Below are 19,565 nucleotides of genomic sequence, written 5' to 3' on the forward strand. Positions count from 1 at the left end.
AAAAAAAAAAAAAAAAATCTCTGAAGCTTTCCCTGATGTCACCTCTTTGCAAGCTGCAGCTAACCCATCATTCTCTCCTTCCATATGCATCCCTCTGTGATAGCCAAAGTCACCCTATATGCCATTCAGTGTGTACTTGTCTCTCCGTAAGACTGCAAGCTCCTTAAGGGCAGGGGCTGTGTCTTACTTATCTTTGTCTTTGTAGTCTGAGCATGAAGCAGAGCTTGACACACAGAGGGTGCTCGATGAATGTTTGCTGACTTGAACCAAATGCTTATCTCTGCTTTCCTCCTTGATTGCCTCCAATCTCCTCCTTATCCATTTCCCCCTTCCTCCTGCCTACCATGCCCACTAAACTTACGAGATATATTTTTCTGATTTGTTAAATTTCTTCTCAAGGTACTTGGCTGATGTCTTGCTGGGGATCTTCACCATGGAGAGCTCTTTGTTGTAGCGGGTCAGGTTGCAGGGTGTCCTGCAGAGACAGTAATTGCTGTCCTTTTCCGCCAGCAGACCTGGAGGGGAGAGCGAGGTGGGGCTTAGTCAGGTGTGGGGACTGGGATTTCTAAGGGTCCAGAGTACCTGGATTCTAGCAGCTGAAAAGTGAGCTGGGAAGGGGTGCTGGTCCGGGGAAAGCGAGGGGCGGGGATTGTGGAGAGAGGGGAACTGGGCTTTTGCTGTAGGTTGATCTTGTTTTCCTTCTGCTTCCTTTAACTGTCATGTCACTCTAAACATTATTGAAATGCGACCACTTTTGCAGAGGTCTCCAAGAGAGTCCCGGTGCCCTCAGCTTCCCGTGGCTTTCTTCCCTGCTCCTAGCCTCAGTATTCTCATCCACAGAGTGGGCCACCATCAAAGCAAAAGTGGGAGACCGTTTTACCTGAAACCCAGGGCTCTGTGCTAATCCTGCTGGGGCTCCCTCATAGCCAGTGCCCACCTCCTCTGCCTGGTGGGTTAGGATGCAGGCAAAGATCCTTCATTCCTTTCCCTGGAGGCAACTCCCTGCATCTGGAACCCTTCCTGCCCTCTCCTCTCTTCTTCCAATTAGACATAACGTTTAAGGCATCATTTCCCTCTGACAAAGACTTTCTCCCTGATCAAACTTAGCCAGGCTCTTCAGAGCCCTGTTCTCGACTAGGCCTTGACCTTGGCCCCCATCCGTGCTGGGCCTGCCTAGCCCAGTTTTAGCAAGAATCCTGCCAAAGTCAGTTTAGACAGAATCCCCCACCCTTGATACCTGGTCAGCCTGGCCTGCCGTCAGCAGATTTCCCCCTACCTTTGAGGTTTTCTCTGGGTAATTTTACATCTACTGAGCCCTCGCTCTGCTTGATGGCCATGAATCTCCAGCTGTCTTGGCTGTAGTCTGAGTTGAGTCCCATCTCTTTCCCCTATTGTGATACTTTTGACACCTGTTGCAATTCCCCTGAATAAAGACTTCCTTACCATTGTAACTAGTGTCAGAGTGATTTTTTCTTTAACACCTCCTTCCCTTTTTCCTCTAGCCACCTCAGTGTTTCAGGCTACCCTGGGTTTTGCTGAGTCTTTGCACACATCAGAAGTCACTCCCTCCCCTCTCAGCCCGGCCTCCCTCTCTAGTCCTCCTGGAGGTATCCGGACCTGAGGCCAACACTGCCTCACTTAGCTCCGGCAAGTGCAGATGCTGAACGAACTTGAGTGCACATTGTTTAAAAAGTCTGCTTGTCTTGACTGTAAGCCATTTCCTGGGTCCAGAGAGAGGCGAGCATGCAGAGTGGGCCTAGCTTTGGGGTGGCAGCTTGTTTGTGCACTCTCTCTCCCTCCTACTTTTCCAGCTGGGGAACCAGCAGAGTTCTTCCAACTGGCAGACCCCCAGCAGGCCCCTTGGGGAGGAGGAAGGAGTGTGCTCTGTGTTTTCCATTTGCACACATGCGATGCAAACCTGGCCTTACCTCTCCAGCCCTCCTCCACCTCCCCCAGGCTCAATGGAGCAGAAGAAAGATGTGACTTCAGGATCACCTTGGCCTCCCCACGTAGACACCATCAGATTGTGTGAGGGGAGGTATTGCCAAGCTTCTCTGGTGCCCACCTGGCTGCCCACTGTCTATCCTCTTTCCACCTCTGTCCTCTCCCCTGCTTTCTTTAGCACCCTCCGTTTCCCTTGAAACCTACTCCTTCTCCATCTCCACCTTCCATACCTCCTTTCTCTCCCCAGTTCCATTTCCAGCCCTCATCTTCTTGCACCAATTCCCTCCCCAACCTTCTCTTCTTCCTCCTCTCCATCTCCCTCTCCCATCTCTGCAGCAACTCCACTCGGCCAGCCGCTTTCGTCTCATCCTCTCTCTATTCCTTCTTCCTCTTGATCTTTCCCCACACCCAGATGGTCTCCTGGATCTCAGTCTCAGGCCCCCTGCCCCCATGATTCCATCTGTCTCCTGAGTACTGACCTAGGGCAGGCTCTGCACACTCCTTGTGCTGCTCAGGGGTACAGAAAGGGGCATCCCCTGCAAAGAAGAAACACCAGACGGAGTTACTCAGGCAGGAACATTCATGTCAGCAACACCTCCTCTGCTTTGGGCTTAGGGAAGGGAGTGCCTCCTGGCGGTTGAAGGGGCAGCGGCCTGCCAGTGGGCAGTTCGAAGAGAGTCTTGGATCAGAGTGCACCCCAAAGCTGGAAGGCTGGCTTCTGATCTGCTATGTAAGCTTGGGCAGGCTGTTCACCTCGTTGAGCAGGAGACAGTAGGATCTGTATGGCTAACTTCTCCCATGTTTCTCTGTAGGTCCAGCCAGCTCCTGTTGGTGACAGGTGAGCTCGCCTTGAGAATTGAAACTAGGGAGGTGGTGGTAAGCACCTTGTAAGCCTGGCTATACATCATCTTCTTTAACCCATACAGGCACCCTTTGAAGTCAGAAGTACTATATCTGTTTTACCCATGAGAATTTTGAGGCTTAAGCATCTTACCTTCCCAGGACGCCAAGCCTAGTAGTGACGGAGGTGGGCTTTGAGCAGAGGTCAGTCTGATCCAGAGCCTAGAGCTCTTCTCAGCACAACCACACTGCTCTCTGGGAACAACGGTTGCCTTGTGTTTCTTCATTGCTTTGCTCATAATTCCACATTAGTCACTGAGATGTCAGTATTAGTGTCATGGGTATGATTGACACCTCTACCGCTTGCCTTTGGCTAAGGGTTGGTGGGGAAAACCTCACTGGCTGGTGGCCTAGTCTGAGCATCCGGTGAATAATATTCCCCATTGCTGGATTCTCCTTGCTGGGCTCTCTTTGTAGAAACCCAGGATCTTTTTTCTTTCTTTTACCAAGTGCTAAAGTCCACCATAATGTTTTTTCCTTATCACTTCCCCAAAATCCTTTTTCAGAGCTGAAGAGTTAATAAACTTTCTCTTTTCCAAAAACAGCAGCTTGACATGTTTCCCTGTTTGCTCTGCCTTCTAGGAAGCTCAGAGGCCATTTTATTTTACTATTATTTAAAACATACGAATTTATTATTATGTTACAACTTAGTAGGTCAGAAGTTAGCTATCGGTCTCATTGGTCCAGAATCAAGGTGTTGGGTGGCTTTTTGGAGGCTGTAGGGGAGAATTCATTTCCTCGCCTTTCTCAGCTTCCAAAGACCATCCCTACATTCATTGGCCACCCACATGCGTCGACTACCCACATTCTTCCATCTTCAAAGTGAACAAGTTTGCATCTCTCTGACCCTTCTTTCATAGTCACTTCTCCTTCTGACCCTAGCCGGAAAAAGGGGATTGATTTTGAGGACTCTGATTAGATTTGGGCCCACCTAGATAATCTCCCCCACTTAAAGTTGGTAACCTTAATCATTCTGGCAAAGTCCCTTTTGACAGAGGCAATTTTAAAGATCAGTAATTTAAATCTTAGATTACTAAGGAAATTGCTGATAACTAATGAAATAATTCAGAATGTGGCAATGAGGATGTTCATTTCAGCATGGATTATAACAGAAAACAATTGGTAGTGAACCAAATGTCCAGTATAAGGATTTAGTTAAGTAAAATTGAATAAAGTATGATATAACCATGAAATAACAGCTACTAAATAAAATAACAACATTCCCGGCACATAGTAGGTCTTCAGTCAACATGATTTTTGGTGCCCTCTTCCAATATGCTAAATAACAACCACTGACTTTTATAGTTTACAAAACATTTTTATATCCTAGCCTAATTTTCACGTTGTAACAGCTAATGATTGTGTTTTAAAGACCATAAAGGTGAGAACAGAGAGGTTTAGTAAACAGGTCACACACTAAATGAGCGGAAGAGCCTAAATTAGAAACCAAGGCTCCATTCATGTGTCCTGGCTGCAACACCACGCTCTTCCTCCCCAGATCAGCTTTCCACTTTGCACTTCAGCTTCTGGTATGCCAACTGCACGAGATGGCCACATGCATTGTTAGTGTGGCAACAGAGGTGTCATTACATGCACATTTATTTGCTGGCTAATAGACTATTGCCTCATTTGAAGGAGTGCTAGACATTTGGACACAAAAAGGGAAACATCTGGATGAAAGAAAGAAACATCTGGATGCTCAAACATGTACTACACGAGCTGTAAGAATTGCAAGCATCCAGTTATCTGGACACTAAACTCTCAGAGGTAAGAGCAGCAGACAATTGGCAAACATTGAACACTGGGATGGACATTCCCCCAACACTGGGTGCTTCTGGATAGCAGGATGCTGTCTTGGTTGCTGGACTAGAAGTTTCCACCTGCCCTCTAAATAGGCACCAAATAACAGAGTCTTCCCAGAACATCATCCTTTTGGATCCTAGCAAAGTGGGTGAAGTGTTTCCCATTAGGATGAGAAATGCAAGGCGGGTCCCAGGCAGATCCCAGGGGCCCTGTGGCCACCCTGCCCTGGCACTGACCTGGCATGTGAACCATGCGGCAGTTGCAATTTTCCACGATGTAGCGGGTCTCACAGTCAATCCTACAGGCGGTGATACTGTAAACAGGAAAAAAGTCGAGGCCCATCTCTGAGGATCGGCACTCACCCCACGGTGGGGGCAGGTATGTGAGCTGCAAGACAGGAAGGAGTGGGCGGTAGTCAGCCTCAACAGACTCAGTAACTCCTTCATTTACTTACTCAATCAAAAAACAATTATTAAGCATTTAAATACCATTAACTTTATAAATCTTCAACATCTGGCTCCAACACTAGTTTACTTACCTTATCTTAATTTTTAATTTTTTTTCTTAGAGACAAAGTTTCACCATGTTGCCCAGGCTGGCTTTGAACTCCTGGTTCAAGCGATCCTCCTGTCTCAGCCTCTCTAGTAGCTGAGACTACAGGGGCACACCATCAGGCCCCACCCTAACTTAGCTTCTATAACCTTCTTTAAATGTGGTTCTCCTGAGAGTCTCTTAACCCCATCATGTCTTCCCACTCCCACATTTTGTCATCTCGCATCTCTTGGAAAGACCCAACTAAATTCCACCCTCTTGGTTTGAAACATTGGAATCCCAGACCTAGACCTGGAGGACAAAACCCAGAGGAAGATTCAGAATGAAATGGCTCTAGGCACTATCCTTGTTATTTACAGTCCTGGGCCTGGACTAGAGAGACTCCCCAGGTCATGCCGTAGATGGCATCTTTTCCCTTTGAAGAAAATTACACTCCTATTCTCAGAGGTCCAGCGATCATAAATGTTCTCCTAGCATCTATGGTACTTGCCTAGTGGGAATGGGAAGGGTGAAGGATGAGGGAAATAATGGTTGTCGAGCATTTTCTAGGTGTTAAGTCCTTTATATCCATTTTTTAAGATTAAAGAATAAAAACACAATAAAATGTGCAAACATTAAGTACACTATTCAATATATTCTAAAAATGTGTTCACCCATGTAACCAGCACACTAACCAAGATAGAGGACATTTTAAATCACCCTAGAAAGTTCATTTCTGTTCCTGTCCAATCAGTCCCCAACCTACCTGGGTAATCATGGTTATGACTTCTCTCACCATAGGTTGGCTTTGCCTGTTCTCAAACTTCATATAAATGAAAGCTTACCCTATGTGCTCTTTTGCGTCTAGCTTCTTTCACTCAGCATGATGTCGTTGAGGTTCATCTACATGGTTGTTTGCCCCAGGAGTTCTCTCCTTTTTATTGCTGAATAGTTTTCCAGCATTATGTATGACTGCACTTCAATTTGCTTATCCATTCACTTGATCATGGGCATTTGGATTGTTTCCAGTTTTTGGTAATCATGAGAAAACTCCTATGAATATTTACACATAAGTCATTTTGTAGGCATATGTTTTAATTTCTCTTGAGTAAATGGCTAGCAGTGGAATGGCTGGTTTGTAAGATAGGTGTAGGCACAGCCTTATAAGAAACTGCCCAACTGTTATCCAAAGTGGTTCTTCTATTTTATATTTCCACCAGTAGTGTCTGAGAATTCTCATTACTCTATGTCCATGCCAAATCTTGACTTCATCCACCTTTTTGATTTTAGCCATTTTTGTAGATATGTAGTTGTGTCTCACTTGTATTTGCGGTTCCCTGATGGGTGATTTTGGGCACAGTTTTATGTGTTTATTGGCCATTCATATATAATATTTTGTGAAATGTCTGAGTTTTTTTGTCCACTAAAAATTATTATTTTTTCACTTTTACTTTTGGGTTGTAAGAGTTGTTCATATATTCTGGATTCAAGTCCTTTGTCAGATACATGTATTGTAAATATTTTGTCTATACCACCTATAGTCTGTGGCTTACCTTTTCATTCCCTTAAAGGTATCTATTTTTTAAAATCAACTTCAGAAGATATAATTTATATACAATAAAATGCATCAATTTTAATGTGCAATTTAATAAATTTTTACAAGTGTATACACCCTTGTAACAACTACCCTAATCAAGTATAGAACATTTCCATGAACCCCCAGAATTTCCTATTTGCAGTCACTTCCTCCCTGCCAACCCTCAGGCAACCCCCAATATGCTTTCTGTTGTTATAAACTAGGTTTGCCTGTGTTAGTATTGTATATAAATAGAATCAAACAGTATGCATTCTTTTGTGTCTGGCTTCTTTCTCTCAGCATAATGTTTTTGAGATTCATTCATGCTTTTGCACATATTAGTCGTTCATTCTTTTTTTGTTGCTGAGTTTTACTTCTTCCTTTCTAGTCTTTATTATTATTTTAAATTTATTTTTCTTACCCTGCTGTATTAGCTAGAAAGTATCATGTTGGAAAAAAATTGGAGAGAGAGGGTATCTTCCCTTGTTCCTGATCTTAGGAAGGAGGGTTCATTATTTCACCATAATATATTAGGCATATGTTTTTCTTAGATGTGCTTGTCACATTGAGAAAGTTCTGTCTTATTTCTCATTTGCTGAGAGTTTTTATCATCAATGATATATATTTTGGCAAATATATTTTCTACTTCTATTGAGATGATCACACGACTTTTCTTCTTCATTCTATTAACACAGTGAATGGTATTGATTGATCTGAAGACGTTGAAACCAACTTACATTCCTGGGATAAACTCCACTTAGTTGAAACCAACTTACATTCCTGGGATAAACTCCACTTAGTCATAATTTATTATCCTCCTTATATATTGTTCTATTCAATTTGCTAGTATCTTGTGGAGGTTTTTTGCATCTATGTTTATGAGGCATATTGTATTTAATTTACTTTTCTTATAATCTCCTTGTCAAGTTTTGGTACTGGGAGTATACTGACCTCATGAAAGCAGTTACGAAGTGTTTCCTCTTTCTCTATTTTCTGAATTTGTATGGACTTGGTACCATTTCTAACTTAAATGTTTGATAGAATTTGCCAGTGAAGCCATCTGGACCTGGTGATTGTGTGTACGCGTGTGAAGACTTTTAATTATGAATTCAATTCCTTTAATAGATACGGAGACATTCAGATTTTCTATTTCTGTTCTTGTGCTAGTTTTGGTAAGTTGTGTTTTTTCCCCAAGGAATTTGTTCATTCCATCTAGATTTTTGAATTTGTGGGCATAAAGTTGTATGTAATATTTTTTAATGTCTGTAGGATCTATGGTTATGTCTTTTCATGCCTGATTGTTGGTAATTTGTATTCCATTTTTCCTTATTGTTAATAATTTCTAATTTCATTATGCTTTGGTCAGAAAACATCCTCCCGATGGTTTCATTTCTTTAACATTTATTGAGATGTTTTTATGATACTGGACCAGAAAAATAAATCAATGTTCGATCTTGTTGAATGTTCCATGTGCACTTGAAAAGTATATGCATTCTGTAACTGTTGGCATACTGTTTTATAAAAGGCAATTAGGTTTAGTTGTTTAATAGTGTTGCTCGGATCTTCTATATCTTTACTAACTTTTTAGTCTACTTATTCATCAATTATAAGAGAGGAGTATCAAAATGTCTACTTATGACTATGGATTTGTCTGTTTCTCCCTTTAGTTTTCTCAATTTTTGCTTTGGGTATTTCTGAAACTTATTAGGCATATACATATTTAGGATTGCTACGTCTTCCGGATGACTTGATCCTGTCATCGTTGTGAATAATCATCTCATGCAATGTCCTTGTTTTGAAGTTTACTTTGCATGATAACAGACGTGGCAGCTTTATTCTCCAACTATTTATCTTTTTCTATTATTTTGTTTTCATCCTTTTACTTTTAACTGTCAGAATCTTTATATATTTAAGGTACATCTCCTTTTGAATGTGTTTTTAAGGTACATCTATTTGAGTGTTGTATTTTATCCTGTCTGACAATCTCTGTCTTTTAATTGGAGGGTTTGATCTATCTACACTTAATGCAATTTTTGATATAGTTGGGTTGGAGTTATCATGTTGTTCTTTGTTTTCTATTTGTCCCCATTTCTATTTCTTCTTTTTTCTCTCTCTTCTGACTCTTTTTGGATTAATTGAATATTATTTTAATGGTTCATTCTGTTTTCTCCTTTAAGTTTCAATTTATACCTCTTTGTATTATTATTTTTAGTTGTTGCTCTAGGATTTACAGTATTCATCCTTAACATCACAATATACCTTGAATTAATACTATGCCGGTTCACATATAATTCTATTAATTCTATTTATATTGCTTCTGTGTCATACATTTTACTTCTACCTCTGTTATAAACACTGTAATACACTGTTTTGTTTGTTGGTTTGTTTGTTTTTGTTTTGAGACAAAGTCTCACTCTCTTACCTAGGCTGGAGTGCAGTGGCGTGATCTCTGCTCTCTGCAATCTCCGTCTCCTGGGTTTAAGCAATTCTCCTGCTTCAATCTCCCGAGTAGCTGGGACTATAGGCATGAACCACCATGCCCAGCTAATTTTTGTACTTTTATAGAGACAGACCTTCACTATGTTGGCCAAGCTGGTCTCAAACTCCTGACCTCAAATGATCCACCTGCCTCAGTCTCCCAAGTGCTGGGATTACAGGCATGAGCCACTGTGCCTGGTCACACTGTTAATATTATTTTTGCCTTAAGCAGCCCATTGACTTTTAAAGAAGAAAGAAAGCTTACGTTTTATATTTACCCACATATATACCATTTTTATTGTTCATCATGCTTCTTACAGATCTGGATTTTCCATCTGATATCATTTCCCATCAGGCTGAAGAATCTCTTTTAACTTTTTTTTTTTTTTTTTTAAGAATGGGTTTACTTGTGGCAAAATTTCTCAGTTTTCATTCCTTAAGTTTCATTCCTTAAGGCGAGGAGTTCAAGACCAGCCTAGGCAACATAGTGATACTGATGGCAGTGGCTGCTACCATCATGCCTGCTGCAGCTGTGCAGCTAGGGTGCATACTCCATGGAGCCAGTGGGAGTCCTGACCCTTCTGAGTAAAGACTGGAGCTCCACGTGCCACTGCACCCACAGCTGCAGACCCAGGCCTCCTGTAACTCCTGGACAGGGCTACAGCCACCCAAACTGCAGCTGTGGATCCGAGCCTCCCTGTGCTCTTCTGGGAGCTGGCAACAGGCAGGATCTGCCTTCCTGCGGTTGCAGCTGCAGCTGCGGCACCCATGGCTGCAGACCTGGGCCTCCCACTCCAGGAAGCAGGGAAGAGCAGAGGACAAGTGGGAGCTCTGCCCCTTCCAAGTTGGTGGGTGGGAGCTCCCAGGTACAGCTGCAGCTGCCCTCCCAGTGCAGGACCTGGGCATCTCTGTAGCCTGCACCCTAAGTGGCCCCAGAAGGGACCACCCCAACCCGTCCCTGCAGACTGGTGGGTGTCTGCTCCCACTGCCTGGCCTCTCTTGGCTCTTGGGGCCTCCTCTGAACTTGGAGCAGGGTTGGGGGCCAAGGCCCGGGGCCATGAATTACCGCAGGAGGCAGACTGATTCCTGGCAGGAAGGGGGCGGGTCCCCAGTAACGACCCACCTTCAGACCAGGGAAGACCTGAAAGCTGTGGGATGGACTGCCAGTCTTGCCCACTGGAGTTGGGACTCAGGGTGCCCCTTGCAGGCCCACCCATGGCTGCTCATGCATGAATCGGCACACACTTCCTCTCCTCTGAGGTCCATAAAAGCCCTGGGCTCGGCCAGAGCAGAACAGAGGATGGCCGGAGGACTAAGAGGTCACAGAGACGAGGGGACTGGACGACCAGCTGCAAGGACGAGTACTTTATCTGCTGAAAGCTGGAGACGATGGGACGACCAGCTGCAGAGAGGAGTACCCTCTCCACTGAGAGCTGCAGAGACAACCTGCTAGCAGAGAGGAGCTACCCTCCAGGGCCTCCTCGCTGCTGAGAGCTGAACACTCGATGGGGTGAGCTGCCTGCAGAGAGGAACTACCCACTTCTCTGAACTGTTCTAACACTAAATAAAACTTATCTCCTTCTCCTTCTCCTTCCCTTCTCTTTCTCTTTCTCCTTCTTCTTCTTTTTCTTCATCCCCTTTCACTTGTCTGCATCCTTCATTCTTCCTGGATGCAGGACAAGAACTCAGGCAAAGGCACCATGGCCACAGAGGTTTCCAGCCAGAAAAATCTACACCCTAGAGATCCTGTAACAATACCCTGTCTCTAGCAAGTAAAAAAAGTCAGGTGTGGTAGTGCACCCCTGCAGTCTCAGCTACTCAGGAGGCTGAGGTGGGAGGATCGCTTGAACCCAGGAGTTCAAGGCTACAGTGAGCTATGATTGTGCCACTGCACTCCAGCTGGGTGACAGAGCATAAGACTCCTCTAAAACAAACAAATAAATAAACACCCAAAACCAACTAAAGAAACCTACAACGTCTTAGTTTTTTTATTATTTTTGAAAGATTTTGGCTGTAGATAGAGTTCTAGGTTGATAAGTGTCTTCTTCCAGAATTTCAAAGGTGTTACTCCTCTGTCTCGGCCTCCATTGTTTCTGATGAGAATCAGTCATGTTCTTTTTATTGTTCCCTGCAGGTATTATGCCCCCTTTTCTCCCTCTGGCTGCCTTTGTGCTTTTCTCTCCATCTTTGCTTCTCAGGATTTAAACTACATTACGCTTAAGTGTGGTTTTCTTTGTAGTTATCCTGCCTGGGGATTCTTGAGAATCCTGGATCTGTGAAATGATGCTTTTGAACAAATTTGAAAAAATATTAGCCAGTATTTCAACTGTTTTTCTGCCTGATTCCGTCTCTCCTCTCAGGGATACCGCTTATATGCATGTTGGAGTACTCGACACTGCTCACTTGTGACTGCTCACAAGTCATTGGCACTCTATTCCCTTCCATTAGTCTTTTTTCTCTTTATGTATTATTTTAATAATTTGTATTAACCTGTGCTCAAGTTTGGCATTCATTTATTGTTTTGTATCCAATCTTCTATTGATTCCATAAAACAATTTGTAAATTTCAGATGGTATGTTTTTCAGTTCTAGGGCTTTCATTTTTTTTAAAGGTTTCCACATCTTGACTAAAATTTTCTCATTATTTACATCTTTTTCTGCAATTATTTAACGTGTTTATCATTGTTATTATAAAGTTGCTGTTTTCTAATTCCAACATTGGGATTATATGTAGATCTATTTCTACTGGTGGTTTATTTTTCTTTTCATGTTTCCCTTCTTTCTTCATGTGTCTAGGAATGTTTGATTGTATACTGGGAGACAGTCATTTTTATTATATACTGAACATTTCAGATAACTGTTTTTGGTGACTCTGGGTAGATTTTCATTCTCTGAATGCTGTTGAATTTTGTTCTAGTAGGTGGTTAAATTAATGGTGTACTATTTTGATTTCATGGAGACATTGTCTAAGGCTTAGTTTAGAGATAGGTATATTTTAGTTTTGTCCTTAGTCCTGGGGTTTAGCTCCTGGTCTTGGGATGTGATCTTAACTCCTAAGGAATAACACTTCTGGGCTTACTGGACAGCCTGAGTTGTTCATCAAGATTTTCTAATTTGGTGAGATTTATATGTAGCCTATCTCCCCATGCAATGGCAGCAGCTGAAATTACTACTCAGCTCTTTCAACTGTTGTCATCCCCCTGGGCTTTTTAGACTCTCTCCCTATCCACATACAGTTCAAAGTTCAACCTAGATTTTAGGGATGTTTGTGTAAAAATTTGAGGGATCCCCCCTGTGGGTCCCTCTTTTCTAGGATTTTCCCTTCCGATTTTCAGCCTTTCTGGCAACCCTGAATACTGATTTCTGGTTCTTTAACTTAATGCTTGCTGATTTCTGGTTCTTTAACTTAATGCTTGCTGATTTCTGGTTCTTTAACTTAATGCTTGCTGATTTCTGGTTGAGCTCCATCCCCAGTATTCCCTTAGAACTTTGAAATGCCCTCAAGGGAGAAGTCAGGTAAATAAACGTGTGCTCTCCGGTTTATGCCTGGTTTTGGTCTCTCTCCAGTGCTGTCAAATAGTAGTTTGAAAATATTTTGTCCACAGTTTATGACTGCTATTTCCAGGAGAGTTAGTCTGATATTAGCTTCTCCACCATTACTGAAAAACCAAAAGCTTTATATTTACTTACTTTAATATTTGCAGGGCTTTTTTTTTTTTTTTTGAGGTAGATGTTCCTATTATCATGTTATTGATGAGGAAGCTGAGTTTCAGGAAGGTTAAGTAGTCTGTGCAAGATCACATACCTTGTGAGGGGCAGAGTCAGCAGATTTCTGATCCTAAACATGTGCTTGCTAGTGACATAGTGCCACAATGCCCCATATGTCATGGAAATCAATGGGAGGGATGGAGAAACCCTCCACGGAGCACTTTTCAGACCTTATTTATTTATTTAGTTAGTTTTAGAGACAGAGGCTTGCTTTATTGCCCAGGCTGGAGTGCAGTGCCATGATCATAGCTCACCGTAGCCTTGAACTCCTGGACTTAAGCGATCTTCCCTCCTCAGCCTCCCAAGGAGTTAAGACTACAGGGATGTGCCACCACAGCCAGCTAATATTTTGAACATTTTTTTTTTTTTTTTTGGTAGAGATGGAGTCTTGTTAGGGTCTCAATCCTTCTGCCTCCACCTCCTAAAGCACTGGGATTACAAGTGTGAGTCATCATGCCCAGCCTTTCTTTGGTTTTATCTAACTGCCCTGTTCTTCCTTTCCCATGAAGCCTTGCTCTACTTTGTCATATTACTCTTTCTTTTCAGTTTGTGAACTAAACAGGCTTTCACAGAGATTATCTGTATGACCTTGAATAAGTCACTGCTCCCCTCTGGACCTTAGTTTCTCATCTGTAAATAGGAAGGAATTGGAAGGTAGACACCAGCAAGCCCCATTCAAGTGTTGATATTCTATGATTTAGAATTGGTTGGATCCCCTACATTGCTCAATATTGGATCCATGAACACACAATCTGGATTTTGGAGGGACTAATCATGCCTTTTGGGCAGGGACTGGGGGTCTAAAACGATGTAGATTAACTTTGAGGGAAACTCATTTCTTTCCCTTCTGCTAAAATGGATTCTTACAATGGGTGGACAATGAATGTAGCTGGTGAAGCTCTGGAGATGGGCCAAGGTTTGTTCAGGGTCAACCGCTTCCCCCTCTTTTTTTTGCAGAGGTCATGATTCAGATACTCCGCCTACCCTGCTGTGGCTGGTTCATCATTTGCTCTATCAGCGTCTCTGAAGCCTCACACACAACAGCAGCTGGAAAATTACTGTGTGCACAGCACCGACTCTTGCTTACCAATGAGTGTCTGAAAGTGGGTTGGAGTATTTGTTTATCCTGGGTAAGCAAAGCCTCAGGGGGAACCTGAAGCACCATCTTCAAATATCTGAAGAACTGTCTCTGGGAAGAATTAGATTTGTTTTCTGGCATCCCAAGGGAAAGATAGACACAAGAATAGTTGTAATAAGGAACGTGGGATGATGATAACGTTTATTTTTGTTGCAGGCACTGTGGTAGGCACATTATAAGCATTGGATACATTCTGGCTCAACATAAGGAAGAACTTTCTAATCCACTGGTATAATTCAATAATAAAATCACTGTCTTGGGAGTGAGTTCTCCATCACCAGGGCTGTTCAAGCAGAAACTATACAACAAGTTGGCTGGGATGGGAAGAGAGAGAGATTCAAGCATTGGGTGTACAGTTAGATGAGATGACTTCCGTGATCTCTTAAGCCCCTGTGTCTAATCATAGACCTTAAATCTCTTATTCTAATTTGAGAATGAGAGCTAGCAGAATGACCCATGCAGAACCTTGAACTCCACTCTTTCATGAGACCGCTGTATGACTTTGGGTAAGCTACACAGCCCCATCCCTCAGCCCCAGTTTTTAGTTTCCTTATCTGATTAAATAAGTTCAGTGCTCATATGCTAGTAGGTGCTTGCCAAGACTTAGTTCTCATCCCCTTCTCTTAATAAACGCCTTCATGTTTTTCTGTCCTTTCATTTATTCAACAAATATCCCAGCTCCACCTTGGCTCTCTTTACAATTAGGCTAAACAGTCCAGCAAATCTCTGCCTTTTTTGGCTTAAGTTATTTTGAGTTGAGTTTCTTGTGATAATGACTCCTGCCTGGTTCAGACATCCAAGTCAAGGTGTCATCAGGAAGATGGATCTATGGGAGTGGAGCTGGGAGAGAGATCTGGGCTACAGACATGAATATGGGAGTCATTAGTGTATAATGAAGAAGTAGGGTGGATGAGCTAGCCCGGAGATCGAGGAGAGACACCCAGGATTGAGATGCTCCTGCATGTACTTGACAACTCATCCCCCCAGACTCTTTCTCCACTGTGCCATGGAGCTGGAGGCTTTGATAATTGCTTAAATTTACCACCAGAGCAAGGAATGAAGAACTTTTGTGATTAAATACCCTAGTGCATGTCTTTCATCGCCCCACTGTCTGAAGCTTCCCTCAACAGTCGCTTTCATTTCGTGGAGAGAAGCTGATGTTTGCCCTTAACCTGCCTGGGGACATTCTTATGTTGTTCTTCAATCATTGACTTTTCCAGCCTCTCCCAGACCAAAGATTCCAAAGCACACCAGCAGGTGGCGCTGCAGCAAGCACAGCTGTCCAAGGCCCTGTCCGCAGTCTACGCGGCCCTAAGGCGGAGTCCAGCCAATCTCCTAGGACCATGCCAAGCTCTCTGGGCCCTTCCCTCCTTTGTGTCTGCAGCCACACTCTGAGGCTTTGACTTAGATGCTGCTATGAGCAGATGCTGAGAAGATGATGAAACTGCTTAAGAATATGTTGTTTCTGCTCCTGGAAAGGGCAGGAAAGCATATATGAGGAGAGAGGAAAAAGGAGGGATACAGGGAGAGATACCCACTTCGCTCACCTGATACCCATCTGACTCTTCTGTTATGTCAGCCTCTAGGCCTTCTGCAGCAGGGATTGGACATGGTAGTCACAGGGCTGTTCCATGGTGCTACAGGGATTGGACATTTGCTTACATGGACCAAAGTCCATTAGGCTTGGGGGTATCCCTGAGGGTTCCTGACCAGGCGGAGGTCAGGATCTTCAGCCTTGCCTGGCCTGGCCTGGCCTCCTCCCTTTCCTCACTGACCCGTGTGTCTGAGATCCTGGCTCGTCTTCTGCTGGGAATGCCCATTTAAGAGCCTGTGCTCCGTGGTCAAGACTAAGCTGGGTTTGAATCCTGGCCCTGACACCACCTTAGCTGGGGGACCTTGGACAAATGGTTGAGAGCCTCTCTGACCTTCCCTTCTGCATAAGAATCAATCCTGAGATACTGGCTACTTCAAAGGATGCTGTGAGTTTTGAACATGTTAAAGTATGTGTAACCCAGCTATTACCCTTGGCTGACATCTGCTCTCTGTTCTGCATAATAGGACCTCACATAAAACGCAGCCCCTTGTTAAGTTGTACAGAATGCCCACTCACCCTGGGCATTAGAACATACAGAAGTTGTCAGAGGGAGTTGGAGGAGGGGGCTACCTCAGAGCAAAGCAAAGCCTTCGACTGGAAGAGACGATTCTACTCTTCCTTCACCTGCTGGATCCTGCTCTCTCCGCATCTTTTTCTCTCTTTCTTCTCCCTCCTCCTTTCTCTCTCACTCATGCACTCTTACCCTTTTCCAGGAGCAGAATCAACATGTTCCTAAGCAGTTTCATCCTATTCTGAAATCTTGGCACATGGCAACATCCTTTCCCACGGAGTCTCACTCTATCGTAGTATTTTCCCAAGGAAAGGAAGTTCCCTCCCTAAGAGGAATTCCAAGGCTAGATGTTAAGATATTTTTCTGCCTTGTTGTATAACAAGATGGAACATCTCCAAGAGTGCCTGATGTATATAGATGGTGAATAAACGGCAGCCACGGTCTCACCGTGAGTCAGAATTGCTGTTCTATCTCCCCAGTTAGGAGGTTGGCTCAGGGAGTGCAATGAGTGATGACTGGAGCCCACCTGGCCATGCCTTTGCATCAGTCATGAAGAGACACACTCCAGTGACCCATGGTTCCAATGAAGTCTCCTCTCTGGGATCTCTGTCTGTGTATTATTGGCTGGGAAGCTAGCATCCAACAGTGTTGACCACTTCTTCACAATGGTATCAGCAATGCAATGTAGTGGGTGGTGGTGTGAGAAGAGCACTATTGGGGCATGAATTGTAACCTCTCAGCCTAGCTTATCTGCTCCATTGAATCAGGGGTCTGGACCAGAAGGTTGCTAAGCTCCAGGGTCTTCAAAGTCTTTGAGTCTACACATCTCACTTACTGCCACCCAGGGTGGAGGGTGGTAGGCGGATGGGCTACTCTCAGATGACTAGGACTAGGATGGTCTAAATATTTAGGTCAGAAATGTTTTCTTCCTTTTTTTCTTTGTCTGGAGAAACTGATCAAGATGAGGCCAGCATGACCCTAGCTTAGAGCCAGCCTGAAAGCCTTCTCGCTGGGAAAAACTGCCTTGGGAGTGGAGGCAAAAAGTCTCCTTTGCTATCTGTTTTTCAGAGAGCATAGTCAAAAGGAGTGTTTGGCTTGCTCAGCAAGGCTCTATCATTGACAAGGTAGTGCTCAACCTGACGGGTGTGTCCTTTGAGAATGTGAGAGACAGGAGTGGGGGTGCATCCTGGGCTGTTACCTTGTTGGGGGCCTCAGAAAGACTTTTGTTAGCTGAACTAGCCCAGTGGTCCAACCTAGTTGTATAAAGACTTCATTAATTCCTAGAATGTTTCAGGCACAGGGCCAGACACTGGGGCTATAGAGACGCATAAAACAGGGTACTTGCTCTCAAGGGGCCCCTGTTTGCCTTAGCCCCTCCTGCTACCATCTTGAGGCACATCTCCAGAGCCCTGGAGCCTGTTCTCTCCCTCCTCCTCCTGCCTACACAGCTGAGGGGTGGTGGGAAGAACTGGTGAGCTCTGTGGTCTTCGTCAAGTTACCTAACTACTCTGGGCCTCAGTTTCCTTATCTGTAAAACAGAGATAACAATTTGCAACTCTGAGGACTTCCTGAGAGTTAAATTAGACAATACACATGGATGCACCTTACACAGTGTTGACATGCGTCTGTTGAGTCTGAGTCTTTAGGTTAGGAAAGCACTTATGAAAGTCCTTCATTCAAGGTGGTAGTATGGTGGCTGGTCTATTTGCCTGTCCTAATTGACATCCTCCTCTTAGAACATCCCCATGTCTCTTCTTGCTCACTGGATCTCAGGGTTTGACACATAGTGGGTGCTTGATGTTTGTTTGTTGAATGAATGAATGAATGAGCAAATGAATGCATTTCCCTATCCTGCTTTCTCCCAGCCCCAGACTAGAGGATAAGTACAAGAGACTGCCTCCTCTAAGCCAGAACTCAGGTTCTAACCACTGGAATTGACAATCCCCTTTGGCTAGGGCTAGCCTAAATGCTTCTTCTGTGGGTGTCAGCTGAGTTCTGCCCTCTGCTGAACCAGGCTGAAGCCAGGCAGGAGCAGAATGTCCATGCTGGTCCTCATGGACTTTGCAATGAGGTAGGCTTAGCACCAAATCACATCTGATTCCAGGATTTCCAGTGTGATCTTGGGCATGACACTCAACCTCTCTGGGCCTCTGTGCCCCATCTGTAAGGGGCACTGTTCTCTGAGAGGCCACAGGTTCTAGGATCAGGTGGTCCTGGGAGGTCCCCCTGTTTCTAGCCTTGTGCCTTGTGAGCTCCCCTCTTTGTCCTGCCTCTCACTATAAGTGCAAATTTCTGTCTTGCCTACCCAGATGGAAGGCAAATCAGAGCCTGCTTTTTGAGCCATAATGTTCAGTTTGATGTTTTCATTGCATCCTGCTGCATGATTTAAGTGTGTTTGTATATGATTATTATTGTGGTCCTTTAAAACAATCTGGAAATCAAATCCAATACTAAAATCAAATCCACCAATCAGCAGGTAACAGAGGCAGCAAAGGGGTCTCAGGGGAGACATGTCCTTGTAGGCAGCACAGAAGCAGTGAGACATCCTCCTCCTGCCTCTGCCTGGCTTCAGTAAGGGTTCAACCCAGAAGGTCAAAGCAGAAAGGATGAGATCAAGAATAAGCAAAAGTCACTGTTAAGAGATGGAGCAATAACACCCGCCAGTTGGTGCCTGTGGATTAAAAGGGATTTAAGAATATCATCTCTTTTAATCCCCCCAATAACCCTGTGAGACTGGGTACTACTTGCCCAAAAGACTGACTGTAGATTAACTGATGGTATAAATATAGCTGATATTTGTTGAACCTTTACTATGTGCCAGGCACTGTTCTAAGAATTTCACTAGAACTGACTCGTTGCATCCTCATAACAGCCTTATGGAATTGAAACTTTGATTGTCTCTGTTGGATGTCTGGTGATCCTGGAGCCCAGAGAGGTTAAATGACTCTGGTCACACTGGACAGTAGGTGGCCTAGCTGGGATTGGAACCCAGCAGATCATACTTTTTCAACCACCTGAGACTGCTTTGCCTAAAGAAAGAATATACCACAGCAGGGTGGGGTCCACAGGAAGCACAAGTAATTACTGAGTGAGTGGCTGGAGGCCATTGCAGAGATTTTTGAGATAGGAATATGCTACGGGTTCTTCAGACCCCAGTATGGGAAATATTGCATAGGTGCATCAAACACTTAGCTCTCACAGCAACCTTGCCAATTAAATATTATTCTTGTTTTACTGATGAGCAAACTTCAGTCACTTGCCACAGTGCTAAGAAGTGGCAGAGCCAGGATTCAAACGCAAATTGGTCTGACCACAAGGCTACT

At 44.0% G+C, this 19,565-nt stretch overlaps 1 protein-coding gene across 2 annotated transcripts in view; it reads right to left on the bottom strand.

Annotated features, from left to right (window-relative positions):
- The window catches only part of ASIC2 (acid sensing (proton gated) ion channel 2), a 1,152,840-nt gene that overhangs the window by 10,396 nt on the left and 1,122,879 nt on the right, over nt 1-19,565 (bottom strand). For both annotated transcript variants that reach the window (XM_011937663.1, XM_011937664.1), the window contains exons 4-6: nt 4,884-5,034; nt 2,424-2,480; nt 362-515 (exon numbers count right to left, since the gene is read on the bottom strand). In XM_011937663.1, coding sequence (XP_011793053.1) covers nt 362-515; nt 2,424-2,480; nt 4,884-5,034 — 362 coding nt within the window. The remainder of the gene's footprint in view (nt 1-361; nt 516-2,423; nt 2,481-4,883; nt 5,035-19,565) is intronic.

Source organism: Colobus angolensis, unplaced genomic scaffold (assembly GCF_000951035.1).
Source record: "Colobus angolensis palliatus isolate OR3802 unplaced genomic scaffold, Cang.pa_1.0 Scaffold167, whole genome shotgun sequence".
Taxonomy (NCBI): domain Eukaryota; kingdom Metazoa; phylum Chordata; class Mammalia; order Primates; family Cercopithecidae; genus Colobus; species Colobus angolensis.